General features: G+C 35.3%; 2 protein-coding genes across 3 annotated transcripts in view; both read left to right on the top strand.

The window, feature by feature from the left end:
* The window catches only part of LOC592605 (fibrillin-2), a 59737-nt gene extending 55510 nt beyond the window's left edge, over positions 1 to 4227 (top strand). The window contains exons 68-69 of the mRNA XM_030985075.1: positions 545 to 661; positions 2530 to 4227. Coding sequence (XP_030840935.1) covers positions 545 to 661; positions 2530 to 2596 — 184 coding nt within the window. The 3' untranslated portion in view covers positions 2597 to 4227. The remainder of the gene's footprint in view (positions 1 to 544; positions 662 to 2529) is intronic.
* Positions 4228 to 5041: 814 nt separating this feature from the next.
* The window catches only part of LOC105438416 (fibrillin-2), a 49112-nt gene continuing 35887 nt past the window's right edge, over positions 5042 to 18266 (top strand). The window contains exons 1-9 of one of the 2 annotated variants that reach the window (XM_030984251.1): positions 5042 to 5340; positions 11695 to 11808; positions 13348 to 13686; positions 14125 to 14238; positions 14801 to 14914; positions 15621 to 15731; positions 16385 to 16498; positions 17080 to 17193; positions 18118 to 18231. In XM_030984251.1, coding sequence (XP_030840111.1) covers positions 5271 to 5340; positions 11695 to 11808; positions 13348 to 13686; positions 14125 to 14238; positions 14801 to 14914; positions 15621 to 15731; positions 16385 to 16498; positions 17080 to 17193; positions 18118 to 18231 — 1204 coding nt within the window. In that variant the 5' untranslated portion in view covers positions 5042 to 5270. The remainder of the gene's footprint in view (positions 5341 to 11694; positions 11809 to 13347; positions 13687 to 14124; positions 14239 to 14800; positions 14915 to 15620; positions 15732 to 16384; positions 16499 to 17079; positions 17194 to 18117; positions 18232 to 18266) is intronic. The other variant, XM_030984252.1, reaches the window with a different exon arrangement.

Genomic DNA, 18266 nt, shown 5'->3' on the forward strand with positions numbered 1-18266 from the left:
ATCGTTGAAATGAAGCTTATTGCTATGACATATATTTAAATGATACAGAGGCAATATAGAACGGTTTTCGTACCAGAGCTCAACTGCAGGTACAACTACAAATCTTAAACTGAAAGATCAATGGACCAAAGTAGCTGAAAAATATATTATTCAAGTGGGAAAATTTTAATGAAAGAATATGCTAACATCACTTTTCACTAGGTCTACATAATGGTGTTACCCAAAGCTGTGAATAAAGAATAACATTCTTGGAGAACTTTGATACAGTTTCCAACAGGCAGCGACGTCACCCGGATAAGGGTTTCAATACCAAGTTTATCACAGCCTGATTACAATGGCTCTCGTATTGTAGTTCTCTGCCAGCAACAGATCATCATGTATTTTTGAAATATACATGTATTGACATAAAAGTTATTTCAAGTCCGTTTTATACAATACGAACGGGTTATAAGCAAAAGCTAAAAGAGGCGAATTAATTAAGAAATTGGGTGTATTTTATAGCACAGAGAACCATATCTCTAATGCATTGTCTTTCTCCGAAAAGGCAACGACTCGAAGATGGTGAGCATCTTCTGGAGGAGTACTCGAACAGAGCCCTGGATCCAGTCCCTGCCAGTGAGATGGGAGCTTACGAGCTTGTGCACTTACCAGGAGGCGCAAGGTAATAGTTTGTTCCAATTGGATTCTTTATGGTTGACTGTTTTAGATGGGAAAGTAAAAGGTACCAAACCAAGAGGGAAACCATGAACTAACCGGGAGGGGAACATTAAGACATGGAGTGGAATGACCCTTGGATGGCAGTAAACGGAGATGCGTGGGAACATATTGCAATGGGAGAATACACCTTGATAGGTAGATAGATAGCTGACCTTAGCTGTAATGTATTTGTTTAGCGTGTCTAACCGCCATTGTGTCCCGATGTATACATTATACTGTGCATAACAATAACTTTATAATCACACTATTAAACGAGACCGATCCTAGACCAACAACAGCCTGAACGAATCATGACATTAACCCTATGGCAAAGACTTAGTCGGTTTTTAGAGTCGGTATGGAGTTGGTTTGATGAGACCCATGATCACTAGTATTATAAGTACATTTAGTTGCAACAGTTGTAGTAGTATTATCATTTGTAGAAGTAGTGGTATTAGTAATTGTAGTAGTAGTAGTAGTAGTAGTAGTAGTAGTAGTAGTAGGCACGGATCCAGGATTTCTTAGGGGGGCCCATTTTTTCTTTTTTTTTGCTCCATAAAATTTGAAAATCGCGCCGGCCGAAAATTCGCTCAGTGGGGAGGGAGGGGGAGGGGGCGGGGGGGGGGGGGGGGGGGGGGTAGTGAGCACATTTTTGTTTTGGCCCTCGGAAATTTGAGAAATCGCACCCCCCCCCCCCCCCCCCACCTTGAGCGCCAGGGGGGGGGGCATCTCCAAAAAAAAGGTAAAATTAACGTATTTTTACATAGTTTTTTCCAGGGGGGCACCGAGTAGTAGTAGTAGTAGTAGTAGGATTAAGAGAAGTAGTAATTGTAGTAGTAGTAGTAGTAGTAGTAGTATCATTACCAGTAGAAGTAGAAGTAGTAGTAGCAGTAGATGTAGTAGTAAAATGGAGCAGACATAGATACTGAACATGGAGTTGGTATGGCTGTGTGACTGAGGTAATAGTCAATTTTTATAATTTGCATCGTATGTGCATTTAAAGAACATGGTTCGTGTTGGGGAGGGGTGAAATGGGGTAACCTGGTGGAAATATTCTGTTGTGGATAGTTCCTCATGCAGAATTCAATCAATTTCCAGGACTTTGCAAATAACAAACTTAAACCATGCAATTTCGAACACGAACAAAAATTGATTCAAATTACTTTATGTAAAGAAAATGTATACAAAATATGGAAGATTGTTTCAGACATATATTATAAACAAATCTGGAATGATAGTTTAATGTTAGTTTTAAGTAACACCATTTTCAAGATTCAACAGAGATATATAGATACAGAGATTTGAAAACTTGGTTTCAGTTGGTCATTACATGGCATTTATTCTTTTGTTTTTTGCCCAACTCGAACTGTGTTACCAAAATTCCCCTGATCATTGGCACCAAGATTCAAGTACTAAAAGGGCGCCATCTATGTTTTGAATGTGCCTAAATGTAAATATGTATTGGTCATTCCTGCGAAATCCCTTGTTACTGTATCATTCCTGATATGTTATTCTGTTAGGAATAAAACATTCCATTCCTAAATCGTTGAATGTAATTAATTAGGGATTATATCGTTTCATTTTTAATTCTCTAATAATCTAAAAGCCATAACATATTTGATATTACAACTTTGTCATGCCAATAAATGAAATGAAAAAGACGCCATGCTTATTCAAGATGGTGACAATCCATGTTTGATGACGATTCAATGTTTCATGACCATCGTTTCATGCACTTTTTTTCTTGGTTTAAAGTTCAGCTATACAAATCGGTAAATAGTGTAAAATGTTTACTAAATATATTATTATGTTTCCGTTTTGTGTTTGATGCAGGTCTGGGAGTGTGTCGGCGATGAATGCGAACCAATCGCCATGGCCACAGAGCGCAGCCAACATATAATCATTGACTAGCATATAATCATTGACTCACATCATCAACTGAATAATCTGTACCACAATGAACTATTTTGTTCAAAAATAAGTTATAATATTCAAAGTTATGATATATTTTGATATGGGCTGATATATGTAAATGATTATGGATAATGTTATTATACTCAGTTGATGCTTCTATTCATTAAATTACCATTATTGTCTGTTATGTTCTAATGTCAGTACCGGTAGTAAGAATTATAGTCCTATTAATCGAGAATCAAGTATTTACCTATTTGGGGAAAGTGACTTAGCGATAGGTGATTCCTGTTTGTTGCCATTCAGTTTTTCATATACTATATATTCTTTCGTAAAACATTCTGTAATAGAAGATAGAACAACATATATTCAACTGAAGACGTTTAATTTATCATGATTTTCCATTAGATTAGCATATATAGAAAATCGTGATTACATTTTCTTGTAAAAAAACTATAATATCACAGCAGTTGACTTATCGTAATATATAAAAAATAGGAGACAAATATTTGAATATTATTCTGTAGATAAAGCATTACAGAGAATAATGTTCTCAGAGAGTAGCGGTAAAATGTTTGTAATATTTATCTCCTCCCATGTGCAATATATAGCCATTTCTGAATATTTTTAAGTAAGAAGACTTTTATAATAATGAAAAATATAATAACCTTATATATCTTATATGTCTTAACCAGTTAAAATTAGCATTAACCTGAATAATATTCAAGGTTGTATTGAAATAGGAACTACAAATATGCGATGCGTCTGCCTTTCAAAGATATATGAAACTTAAAAGTCCATCCAGTGTTAGGAGCGGCTAATTAGTTAATGTAGACTTGTAAATAATATGATTTCATTTGTGGGATTTTCGCAGCCAGAAGTAAGGGGTTGGTTCACTTTATTTTCACTTATCCAATTCATACATGTATGATGTGAACCGTATATGAAAATAATGTTACCAAAAATACATCCATAAGATAATTAGAATGATAGAAATAAGCTGATGTTAACGTATTTAAGGAACAAAGGCAGATGTGGAGTGGGTATTAAGTTATAGAAACAATTATTTGTCGTGGACTACCCCAAAAAGAGAAATATATATAAACAAAACCTAACAATTCAGACAGTCCAGCTGTGTACGGGAATTACCTTTTGGTAATTTGACTGGGCACCATTTCTTTAAACTTTATATGCCGGTTTTACTCAGTTACTACATATACTTTACGGCTTTTTGCCAATTTAAAGGAATGAACAACTTACTTTCAATTCCCAATTAATATAATATGAAATGCATTAAGAGCAGGCTCTATTTTGCACGTTTAAATCGCAAATGTAGCGATTCAGCATATTCTAAAAGGCTATTTCATATTTTTGTAATACATTTAAACACTGACCTTTAGCAGTCATCAATTTCAGTCTGTATGCTCCACAAGTGTCTGGAGATGTCAGAGAATCTAAACAAATGGACCATTTATTGACGAAAGGCAGGTTGTATGTTTATTGTTGTTTGTCAGTTTTATGAATTCAAAGTACTATTATAATGTTATGATGTCAGCAATAACTTATATTTTAGGAATAGTGGTGGGTTACTACTTTATTAAAAATACAAAGGCATGCCAATTTTATCTTCAATATGTCATTATTATCAGTGTTGACTGAAGGTATACGATTCTACAAAAGCTGAGAGCACATGAATGTTTTTAAAGTCTCAATAATGTACAAGGCAATTGAAGAGAGTGTCCGAGAGAGGGATGAATGTATCGAGATGAGGAGGTGATCAGCCAAAAGTGCTTGATATGATTTTAAAGAGTTAGATTAAAAAACAACTTCACATACAAATTGATATGATGCGTTTTGAAAGGCTGATGTGACTATAATTTGCAGCAGAGTATAAATGAAGAAAGCTCAATCTATGAAGAACCTCAGTGATAAACAGACCTGTGATAAAGAAGAAGAAAAACAGCGATAAAACACAAACGTGTTTGGAGGGGGAGAGGATGATTAATAATTGGTAGGACGAGGAATACCGACTGACATAGATGGAAAGCGTGGGAGATTTTTGGGAGATTTTTGGAGGAAAGGTGGAGAAAAAATTGACAGAAAAACAAAAGTGGGGGAAGGGTAGAGAGAACGATTAGGAATACATATGTGTAATATAAGTCATACATTTCCATATCCTTCAATGTAATGACAAGAGCAGGTGGCCATTCTATTGGTGCCCTTACGCTTAGGCCTATTTATCTAACTCCCTTTTTGCCGGTGAGTAATTGTGTATGGATGAGTGAAGAATTGACAAAGGCCCCTTCACAATAGAAAATGCAAATGCGCCTTTTCACGATGCCCACTCGGGCATTGCGAACAATCTCCACCCTACAACAATACGAGCGGGATGCACACCCAAGCAGGTTACGTGAATAGCGATGTTCAAATAAGCTTTCTACCATTCCTGTTTTATAAAGCAACCAGTGAAATACATCGTACGTGCGTAAGGGAATCGCTACTTGAATAACAGTGGCGTCAACACCAAATCCGGTGTTATCTTATTATCTAATAAACAGGCGGACATAGTTTTGATTTTGGCCTCCTGATCTTTGAGATTAAGGACTGGTTGGAGGTTTACGTTTGCATATGGAAGATTAATCGGAAGAGAAAGTATTACGAAGATGGATTCGTATTTCTGTGCTCTTCTGGGTCTCTTACTCCTCTGCATTTCAGGAACTATTGCTTTGAATGGTAAGCACCAATGAATTCCTTTTCTGTTTATGTTTAAACACACTTGATGTTTCCGCAATTTTTTAGAATTGTGATACCTGAAAAATACATTTCAATGTAGAAAATCTCGCATATATCTATGTGACACATACTAACTATCAATTTCCTTTGATGTGTTTTTTCAGACTTAAATGATGTTTATTTTATGATAGCAAATATGTGATGTATCTAGTGTTGTTGTAGATGACCGCTTGTGAATCCTAAGTGGACATGGACAATAAATAGCCTTAAACTAAGGACTAGGTGATAATGTAAAGTATGATATTCAACATCAGATTTTCCATTAACACCCGTAATAAGGGTCTGTTTAAGGATCATTTCTGAATGATTCGTATATTCTTGTTATCTAGTGTTGTTGTAGATGACCGCTTGTGAATCCTAAGTGGACATGGACAATAAATAGCCTTAAACTAAGGACTAGGTGATAATGTAAAGTATGATATTCAACATCAGATTTTCCATTAACACCCGTAATAAGGGTCTGTTTAAGGATCATTTCTGAATGATTCGTATATTCTTGTTATAAAGCATATATTCACACCGTGTTAACACCTTTATACACAAATTCCGACCATTTACGATGAAATCAAATTGGATTGATGTTACATTGGATCATGTTAATAAAAGAAATAAGTACATCATTTTTGTGCGCAAAGAAGTAGATACTCCTGTGACAGATCTCCATCGAATTGTTATTAATTGCAGCATAACGATTTATCAAAGGATTGTAATTTCTTCATTATTTAACAACACAATGCAATCGTTATTTTTGAAGCTATTGTGTTAACATTTTCTCCTTGTTCTATTGTGTGAAATGTATTCGAATGGATTACACTGCGATTCCTCACAATTCACCTGATAATATCTTGTATCGCAGTTTGACAAATCATAAGTTTGCTTGAATTGCTTCCCACCGTCAGTTCCCTTTGAATTATAGTTCAATCCACAAAAGCATGTTATATTTCATGTACATTTCCTAGCGGGATCTGACGACACAGAGTATTCGCCTGATTTATAATATTTCCACCATGCTTAATGACAAATGAAAAATCCCCATACTGTATGCATTGATAAGATGAGGGGTATCTTATGCAATTTGTGTAATTAGAATGGTCAGACTGTGGTTGTTTTAGATTTGTAAATATGATCTATGTAAGGGCAGCAAAAGTATACAATTATGATATGAACGAAACAAATAGATCTGTTTTTATATTATGATTACGTATATATTTGATTCATGGTATCATAACTACTACTTATTACAAGTGGAAGACATGCACCTTCTTCTCAGACAGAAGTTGAAAAAATAAAAAGATTTGGGGAGAAAATGATAATACTGTATTGGCCAACTCTTAAGTGATATCAGAATTCGCGAGTAGTCAATATCTGTAATATTTTGATAAGATGTCCACTTTCCGACAAAAAACAGAAAGAGGGGACCCAAATCACTATTTGATGGAGAATTCCTTTAAAGTTGGTTGATGATCCTATTTTGTTCAGAAGAAGAAGAAGAAGGAAGAATAATAATAAGAAAAAAGATGAGGAGGAGGAGGAGGAGGAGGAGGAGGAGGAGGAGGAGAAAGAGAAGAAAACGGGACAATACGCTGAAACTTTGTTCTCTGTCCATTCGCAGTTCGAAAATACCTATATCTTTGTTTATCTTCGATTCTTCATGAAATTTTCAAACACAAATGTACAATATTAAGCGATCATTTTAGATAAATACTTGTGCAACAGGTACATTGGTTCTGTAGCGACATTACAAACATATGAAAGACACACCAACAAAAGTCATATCGTAATCTCAGCTTGATCTATTTCGTAATTATGTAAGAATGAGACATGCCCATGAAAACCCACGCAATAAATATATATATATAAAAACATACAATAAATAATGATGCTCCGTACACGACGAAATATATATATATATATATATATATATATATATATATATATATATATAATTGATGTGATTCAGTTGTATGTTTGACATGGCAATGCTTTACATCTGTCGGGTATCAGCCTATGCCTCCTCTGAAGAAAACAAAATTGTTCATAATGTAATATTTATTGTCTATAAAAAGTGTTCATGCTTTCGTTATCGAAGTTGAAGGAAATGATGTAATTTCAGATATATTGATTGGAAGAGGTTCACATGCCTTAGGTTTAATGAAAAACGAAAACAAAACAAACGAAACAAAACAAACAAAACAAAAATGCTCCGACGCCATCACTACTTTCATGATTTTGATTGTTTTATCACCTCCTGTATGTCAGAAGCGTCACTGCGGCAGGCACATTAATGGTGGCTTTTAATAAAAACAACCAATCACTAAAATTATTATAAATTCAAAATCATAATAGTCCCCTGCAAATATATAAAGAAAGACGAAAATAAGGATGCATTGACATTTCTCAATTATTAATTTTGGGGGACAAAAAGATATTAGTTGACACCAGTTCCTTTATCACTCTGTCACCCGAGAAGAATTCGACCACACCCGTTCACTGGCTTTTCATTAAACCGCGAATCAAGGATACAAAGCGAAGCCCTTCTAACAATTCTATTCATACGACAGTCACGTGGTATTGATTAATTGATCTTTCCAAACAAACAGAAGAAAGAAAATCTTGATGAAATTGGATTTGCATCTGTCAAAGCTGTAAGCGTCACCAAGACATTTGACATTGGGATATGTTAAACAATAAAGGCACCAGGCAAAAGAAGGGAACTAAATTGTAGCAGAGAAGTGTGTACATTTGCTCTTAAACGGATTTAGACTATCCTTTCTATTGGCTTCTAAAATAAATCTCTTGAAGAATTCAACTATTGAATGCGACATTACGTAACAGTCTGATTGTTAACAGATCTAAAAAAAAACGCAGCATTTGAATAAAAACAGAATTTGTTTTGGAGCTGGACACTCCCTCTTAACATACGTTATCAATCGAATCGAAGCAACAGGTCATGCAGAAGACCATCAAAACGTAATGTCTAATATTATTACTACAACAACAACAGTACTACTATTAATGCCACCACTTCTACTACTTCTACTACTAATAGTAAAATAATAGCATTAATATAAGTTTAGTGACAATAATAATGATGATACACCTGTAGATATTTTTAGCGCTTCTCTCTAAACGCAAGATGCTTATGGTGCTCTTATGTACCGTCCTTATCAGTGTATACGAATACATACAATCTATTTTTTGTGTATGATGATTTTATATTTCCCCAATTCACAAATAAAAACAAATAACCTGGGCACTGTAAAAGAAAAAAAGAGTTACTATTAATTGCATCTCCCCAAATTAAAAGTGTCTCTATTATTATCAATCTTAACTTCGCATTAGACAACGATGTTTCGGGTAGATACGATGCATGGTAAGATACAATTTAATGCAGGAAGATTGGCGGTATAATAGATGATTAAAATTAAATATAAGGCAATGTTTGTATTATAGGGCCCTGACCTACAGAGTACGTTTCACAGCATTCCGTACATACAGTTGAGCACGTAACAATAGATTCTGAGATACAAAAATATGAGAAAAGGTAGATGAGAAAAGGACTTGTAAATAAAGTAAGCCCCCCCCCCACAACCATATCCTTGACCGCGCCCCGAGATCCAAGTGTTCCCCATCAATGGCTAGACCTGCACTAAACACTAACCAACTAAGTCTGTCTGATATTTGGCGTGAGTGATTTTTTAACGGATTTGAAGGGCACACGACGTCGTCTGTCTCAAGACATGACACGTCCACCAGAGCGGGGCAACTTCAATATTTATCTATCCTTGCAAGGCGATTTTATACAATGATCCGAACCAAAAGGATATTTTCTCTTTTCACAAGTAAAATTCAAAATATTTGTCATATTGAAAATGATACACTATTGCTTTCATTATCAAATTCTGTATTGTATCGCGCTATTTCGACATACATGTAGGCGCACCCTTTGAATCCACTTATCTGCATGAGACAAAACGTAGAATGGTAGTAAAATCTGAAATAATTAGAAGTAGACATTATGCAGTGCATCATTGCAAAGACTCCCTCAGTAAGTTGTTTCATACAAAGCATAACAGCATCGCGAAGTAGGAAAATAAAAACCATTCTCAATACGCGATTAAGGGCTTTATTTAAAAGTTAACGTGTCGTGGGGCTCAACATGTCACAGTCAGTAGGCAATCAACGTTAAAGTGACACATTTTCAACGTTTTCTCACTGACGACGAATGCTAGTTTCTTACACGAGGTTAAAAAAACGACCAGGTAAAACTAAGAATGATACAAATGTCATATTTGAACATAAGATCATTTTACTTACACTGCACAACGGTTGCAATGAATGTGCAAATCATTTAAAAGACAAGACTCTGATAAAGGAAGTATATTCAAATATACGCGAATGAAAACAAATGAGAAGATAAATAATTAAGTTGTAAAAGAGAAACATGTAAGAATATAGTACAGCACTTTGCTATTAGAAATGGTTGAATACAAATAAAATCTATATGTGTACAAATTATAAATTAAATTAGGCCTGAAGTACTGCTCCGTTGAGAGCATTATTAAATGACAATGACACATTGAGCGATTGTAGTATATATTTAAGTATAACAATAAACCTTGTCTAATGGTGCCTACGGTCATGCTTAATTTGTATATCACAATGTGAATGCTGCCGGGGGTACCATACACTTTGCTATTATAAATGGTTGAATACAAATAAAATCTATATGTGTACAAATCATAAATTAAATTAGGCCTGAAGTACTGCTCCGTTGAGAGCATTATTAAATGACAATGACACATTGAGCGATTGTAGTATATATTTAAGTATAACAATAAACCTTGTCTAATGGTGCCTACGGTCATGCTTAATTTGTATATCACAATGTGAATGCTGCCGGGGGTACCATACAGTGTATTATACAGCGCTCTATGTATCCGTGTATTTACAAGGCAAATCGATTGGGAGAATTAATAGCGTTTTCCATTGCCACGACGACCAGAGGCAATGGCGCGCATCGTAATCGTCTGTATTGCCTGAACTAGTGTATTAGTCGCACCGTACACAGTGAACATAATTTATCGTTCGACTTAATCTAGATAATTAGCAGACGGGATTTTGTATAAACGAATATCAATTTGCGGAAGAACTACAATGTGTGTACCAGACAAAATATATATGACTCGATTTATTGATACGTACTACTGACTCCGGATTTGAAAATAGTTTCAAGCCAATCAATTATTCAAATGACTAATTATGATTTATTTTTTGGAATAATAATACATTACTGATAGAGTCCCATATTAGCTGTCTATTATCATTTTAGAGCAATTTTGATCTATTTGAGGTGAAATTAATTTAAAATAACGAGAACTACGGGATACCCCGTTGATAAAATAATATTTCCCATTATATTTCATCCATACGTTAGAAGGGTCTGATTTCGCATCTACTCGTAATGAGATTGACAAATGAGAACTGACTTTCGTTCCCACAAGCCCATTGTCATTGCATAGCTTCTTTCTCCAAAATAATCAAACACTCTAATTAAGATATTTTTATCACAATAGAGCAATTATACCGACGATCAATGCATAATTGATGGTTCTTGTTTCATTTTTTCTATCATTCACTCGCAGTAGCAGTGCTGCCTTTATTTGTGGATGCCCATGTACATTGAACAGCATTACAATGTATGGCATTTTCCCCTTTTATTAAAATCGGAGTTTCGACTTGGCTAATTAGACTATACCATGCGATGCGATAGAATGCTAGTCAAATAAGCCTGTCAATAGGCCCCTTTTCGTGATGAATTCGGATGTAAAACACCATGACTTCTCTTCAAAAAGTAATATATGCAATTCGCATCATGGATATTGAAATACAATTATTTGTAAAAGGTGAGTACAATTATTTGTAACGAGACACTCAACAATGATTGGCATTACATTTGATTACATTACGAAAATTGCATATTCACTTGCAATAAATAATAACATTTATATAGATGGAATCCAATATGCTAACATAGAGTTATTACTATGTCTGACAAGCCTCTCGCAAGCTTTTGAGTTTTCAATGGACACCTTTCTTCAAGAAGTATACATAAACTGATCTATTGGTATGCTTTCCCGAAAATTTCCTATTTTCTAACATATCGTGAATGCACGGGTTTTCGGACTAATCCCAATTATTCATTCGTGCTTTAATTTACAAACAGTGCTTCATCAACTACTTTCCCTTATTAACTACTTTCCTTTATTTTCTATTTCATTTGACCACCTCCAGAGTGTGACAGTTCGCCATGTCAGAATGGAGCAGAATGTCGAGATGGACTGGAAGGCTACTACACATGTCTCTGTGCGCAGGGGTATCATGGAACCAACTGTGAAATTAGAATGGGTAAGAATTACCGTCCTAGAGATCATTATTTTGAAGACCATAACTTGTGTTATATAACGCAGTGGTAGTAGTGTTGGTTGTGGTGGTGGTGGTGATAGTAGTATAGAGTAGTAGTAGTAGTAGTAGTAGTAGTAGTAGTAGTAGAATGAGTGGTGGTAGGAGTAGTAGTGGTAGCAGCAGGAACAGTACTACTACTACTACATGTACTATTAGTAGTATCAGTAGTAGTAGGCCTAGGAGTAGTAGTAGTAGTTGGAAGAGTAAAAGTAGTAGCAGTAGTAGAAATTGTAGGAATAGTAGAGTAGTAGTGGTGGTTGTAGTAATAGAAGACGTGGTTTTAGTAATAGAAGACGTTGTTGCATGACTCGAGAGTAACAGTATTCTGCACTGACAGTACAGGTAGGAGATACGAGCAATATGTCTTACTGACTCTCTTAAAAACCTTTACAATATCACCCCGTTACATCAAGAGCTAACCATCCTAAATACTGAATACATACACCTCGGACACAGCATATTCTTACTGCATAAATGAATGGCGGGCACCCTTATATCCTTTATTAACTTATACAAAATCTATTATTATCGTATATTATCGTATTAAGGTCATTTGGAAGTAACTGTACAACCCAGTGAGTCGAATATTGGATACATGCTCTGAATGTAATGTAACCAGTAATCATTTATGTATGAACGGTACATCGTACATGTATGATACAGTTTTAATCATTCTTTTCAAAAGAGGAGAAACAAAATGTATTCATGAAGCGTCTGCACCACATTGACATGGATTATTCTAAAATGCACTAGCTGGAGCGTGTCCATGTTATTCATGGATTCAGGGTCCTTTGTATGATGTGCCACACACGAAACTCAACTGGTCCATCGATCATCATGTATAGTCGTCAGTTGAGCTGTACCTTCGTGAATAGAACAGACCGCTACAATAATGTATTTCAATTTGTGCAAATTTCTCTCCCCAACCAATGGCTATCAATGATTTTATTCATTAGTTATGAATATTGGAATCTCTATGGACAAATTTCAATTTGCATACATTAGTTGTTGCTCTGTCCGGCAATCACATGACAAGATTTTTAGGCACCAAGAGAAACTTCTGCTTTAATACAAAAAGTGTTCATAAAATTAGTTAAAAGTTCTATTACAGACGTACTGTAAGCATTCAGTTATTAATAATAATAATAATAAATTATATTTCTATAGCGCATTATACAAGGTATGTCTCTATGCGCTTTACATTGTATTACAAGCTTAATTTATTACATACATCTACTATTGAACTATCCTCAAACAAAAATTCTGACAAGATCTTAACTAAAATAGTATAACAGTAACTAGATAGATAAACATTATAATTCATTCTTAAATAATGATACAACAATTATGGTTCAAGATTTTATTTATATATTACAAGTTGTAGGCATATACAATTTCAATTCAAATTATAGATTAATAATTAATTCTTAAAAAGGTAGGTTCTTAAACAAGGTATTATGTGATCTCGTTGTGTACTTTTAGACCAGGACTGCGGGACCAACCTCTACGACCAGGTAGGGTCTTTCCAGAGTTCCTCTTACCCGTCGAATTACGGATCGCGTGAGGAATGCTTCTATCTGATCCGGAGCCACGGCGCTCACGTCATCAACTTCACAATCGAGGACTTCAACACAGAACTCAACAAGGACGTGCTCGAATACGGCTACGGAGATACAGTCGACATCAATAACGTGGAGGGTCTCTACCAGGGCAATATCATCACGCCAGTGGAAATCTCAGTACCGGGGTCGTCTGCCTGGTTCTTCTTCTCTACAGACCGTAACGTCCAATTGAAAGGATTTCGCATTTCTGTCAGTGCTGGTGGGTGCCACTTTATACCAATTACCTGAAAAATGAATCATATTCCGAAAAGAAAAGGATACACAAATTAAATATCCTCTGCTGGAGGGTTAGCATTAAAGGTGCCACAGTGACTAATCATCGGCTTCGTTTACATTCATCCGGATATATTCTTTACAAACCCTTAAGTCGTAAGATTAGAAGTGATATTCGAGCAAGAAGACATCTTGCGGTTGAGTCTTGGCCCGGAATACTGGAAATATTTCTGATGAGTGAGTTAGATACTAGAAGACAATGTCCAAAGGGCATTCCTCTCTCAATCACAACATAACGCAGCAGCTTCTATTAATAGCATGAAATCACTTTCACCATTTTTTAAAAGTAAGTTTTGTATTGTATGCTAAATCAATGATGCATCTTTTGTCCATGATTTGACCATAATTCTTTTTCCTAATCTAGATGGAAATGATTGTCTTAGCGCCCCGTGTATCAACGGAGGGACGTGTATAGATGGAATACGAAGCTATACTTGTGAATGCGCGCCTGGCTTTACGGGATTCAACTGTGAGACAGGTTGGTCAAGCAGCGCAGTTACATCATTGGACATTTTTTTAAAATTATTATAAAACATTAAACAGGGAGACAGATGGTAGCGGTTCTAGATGGTGGCTCGGGGCCCAATCCCCCTTAAATCCTTCAAGTCCATAATTTGTTATCTTCATTATAACTGAATTTAAGCAAGGCACACGTAGAAAATGAAAGCAAGAACCCCCACCCCAAAGCCCATTCCTCCAAATTATTTGTTTCTTCTGATTTCTATGATAATTGACTTAATACAACGATATGTTTTCAGCACTAACAATACATTGCAGTTTGACCATCTTCCTATTCGTTTTTACTCTGAAAAAATATAAAAGTTGTTTTAAGTATTCTAATGGTATCCTACTCCGCTTTTATTTGCGTGAACACATGAACATGGTCAGGAGTGAAATGAATAAATGACATCCAATTACAGTATCACAACAACTTGGACATGTGCAGAATGTCAGTTTGTCCTTAAAAAAAAAATCGGCATACACATAACGGAGAATGGCATTTGTTTTCATTTATTGCATTTTTTTCTTCTTCATTTCAGATATTGACGAATGTGAAAGCAACCCTTGTCGGAACAGCGGATTATGTGTAGATGGCGTCAACAGCTATACATGTAACTGCGCCTCCGGTTGGACCGGACCTACTTGCCTGATCAGTAAGAAATAATCGAATTTATGTCCCCTCGAGCCAGGGCCCCGGGCACTAACCACAAAACCACTTGGTGTCCCATACTTTGCCAAATGTTATGGTAGTATGATATGATAATAATTGAATATTGAGAACGATAGGTTTGGTTATAATTATAATAATAATAAGAAGAATAATGATGATTATAAATAATATAATAATGATGACAATACTAATAATTATAATACTTATAATACTGATGATAATGATAATAATAATGGTTAAAATAACTAGAATTTACTACGCTTGTAATACACAGTTCAACTGTGGCACGGCGTATTATGACACCCAGTTATACGTTGGTATTTCGCCTAGATGGCGTAATTTTGAGTAGGGCTTGCAAATAAACCCAATCATCAGATATACTACTGTCTCAGATTTGGTCGGTAACATAACAACAGTAATAATAATTTTATTTATATTTTATGTACCTAAAAATAATTCTTCTTGTGAAATTCCAAGATATTTTGTCATTTAGTGTCTAGTACGTTACCGAGTATACGAGATTTACTGATGAACATAACTTTACTGTACTTCATATTTGGTCTAATCAAATACTGTATTAGTACTATCAGCTTGGTACAAATCATCTGACAATCAAACTAAATATTAGATGTGGTCGCTAACGTATGGGACAAAATTTCAGGGACCTACACTTTTTTCTTTCAATTTAGATGTTGACGAATGTGCTAGTAATCCATGTCAAAATGGCGTATGCACTGACGGGATCAACCGGTATGATTGCATCTGTAATTCAGGCTGGGCCGGTACAAACTGTGACATTGGTAAGTAGAATACATCATTCATCAAAGCAAGTGTAAATTTTGAAATTCAATAATTATATATAATAATTATGTATTATTATGTATTATTTCTTTGTATAGAAGGTTATCGTGATGTACCTTTGCGAATCAAACTCGACAATATTACTCAATGTTCGTCGATGGTTATATATTCCTACCTTAGACATTGATGTTTACAATCTTTACAACACTTTCAGGTCTAAAATCAAATTGAAAGTTTTGCTACGTCTACATTCACTTAGGAGATGAATTATGGTAATTGGGTCTTACATTGAAGAATCATGAGAACGATAAAATACTGTTCAAAATCACCCAACGCTATTCACCATGCGTTACATTTTGTATATTAATCCCCCGTTTTATTTCCGATATGCTTGGTACCTTTGAAAATTGATTCGAGCATTTAATAGGCGTTATACGATATACACTCTACATATCTAGAAGAACGAGATATGAGAGGTTTGGCCTCACCCAAGCAGATACTGGATACAGGAAGCCTTGGAGAAGGGCCACAAGGGATATGAAAAGTCCAACCCCACGGCTTGGTAAAAAAATGGACGCTAAACGATAATGTAGAACATTTTATGCTCAATTATTAATGGATTCGATTGATGATTCTCTTCCTCCTATTATAGATATTGACGAGTGTGCCAGCAATCCCTGCCTAAACGTGGGTACATGTAATGATAGAGTAGATGGTTACATCTGCGCATGTGCATCGGGATGGGAAGGAGATATCTGTGAAATCAGTAAGAATAATAATTTTGTTCTTCTTCCTCATGAATGTTATAGGGCAAGTCAAATGTATTTGGTCATTTAAAGTTCCAAACGTTACAGGGTATTGTGTATTTCCACACATGAATTGATACGAAACGAATCCTTTCATTGCATATTGGTTTTATCGAAGCTCTTAAAATGTGTTAAATTTAATACAATGATCCTATATACTAAAATCGTAGAAGTGATCGGTAATTTTTTGGACAAATAGCTTAAACGTCCCTTTTAGTCATTTAAACGGGTATTCTTATTTATGCTGTATCGAATATATAAACACTTTTTTCAATTTCCTCACAATATCGAGTTTCTAATTTTAAGAACAATATACTAAGCTGTGAGCTCATTGTCTCTCAAAATTCACAATGATTAGAAGGTTTAGTGTTTACGACCCCATTGTGCTTGGAAACGCGTGTGGTGTCCTTTTCATGAAAATTGATGAAAATTGATCGATTCATAGAAGTAAATGAAAAAAAAAACATGGCTACACTTATACCGTGATTTTTTTTAATTCATTAAAACTTCAATCTCTTTATTCATGAATTTTTCTTCACAGATACTGATGAATGTGCCAGTTTCCCATGCCAGAATGAGGGAAACTGTATTGATCTAATCAATGGCTTCTTCTGCGCATGCTCCCCAGGATGGACTGGAGTTAACTGCGAAATAAGTAAGTTTGCTAGCAATCATTTATAGTCATCTCCATATTCGTTTCAAGTTCGATGATAATTCCCTAAAGAACGCATGCATATTTATAAATTCCTATAATTCTTTCACGATCTGTGTTGCATATTTTCTAACATAGTTCATAGTTTCTTATGCTTAAATAGCCAGCTATATATCTTATACTTTATCCCTCACTTCAAACGGTATCACAAAACCCTTATCTTCAATCCTCACTCTCTCTCACGTGGTGCACCCGCAAGCCTACTGTATATCTACATCACCATGCAAGCCGATACTTACAAGCAGCATCTAAAACCATTATCATCTAAATTTTTCTTTAGCAAGTTCTATAACTTCAAAATCTACTTTCACGATTGGTATTCAGCAACTTTACAGCAGGTTTATATCACTTAAGCTTTCAAAGTTTATATTAATGGGCGTGTATAATCTTGCGGATACTCTGTTTGGCCGGTATTCTACTAAATGTTTAAACCCGACACTGGTTTTAAGCCTTTGTTCAAAATTTGGTTTAACAAAGGAACTTAATCTGAGTTCGATTTCCTTTGTTATACGTGATTTTACATCTAAGTTCAGGTTTATCTGAATAGACCAGATTTACTAACATATTCAAATTTTATGCATAATTTATAAACAAAGGTTGTCCTTGACAAGCATTGTCTGAGGCTTGCCCGACATAAATAATGATATATGCAGACTCTTTTCCAAGTATTGTAGTTCATTCATTAATAACAGGTTAATGGAGTACCTCGTTACTAGGACTACAGCAAAGGAACATCCATAGATTTGAATATATTAGTAAACCGGGCTTTAAGTAGAATACAGACCTTTGTGGTTAAACAAAAAAGGGACTACACTTTGTGGCTCTTTGTTGTCATATCCGCATCATTTGTTTGCCTCCCACCATTAGATGTAGACGAATGCACATCATTTCCTTGTCGGAATGGTGGCCAGTGTGTTGATCTGGTCAATTCTTATAGGTGTGTTTGTGCCTCTGGATGGACCGGTGTCACGTGTCTCATTGGTGAGTGGCGTCAAACATTCTAATTGGCTGGTTCA

This window comes from Strongylocentrotus purpuratus, unplaced genomic scaffold (genome assembly GCF_000002235.5).
Source record: "Strongylocentrotus purpuratus isolate Spur 01 unplaced genomic scaffold, Spur_5.0 spur5_scaffold_14, whole genome shotgun sequence".
Taxonomy (NCBI): Eukaryota; Metazoa; Echinodermata; class Echinoidea; order Camarodonta; family Strongylocentrotidae; genus Strongylocentrotus; species Strongylocentrotus purpuratus.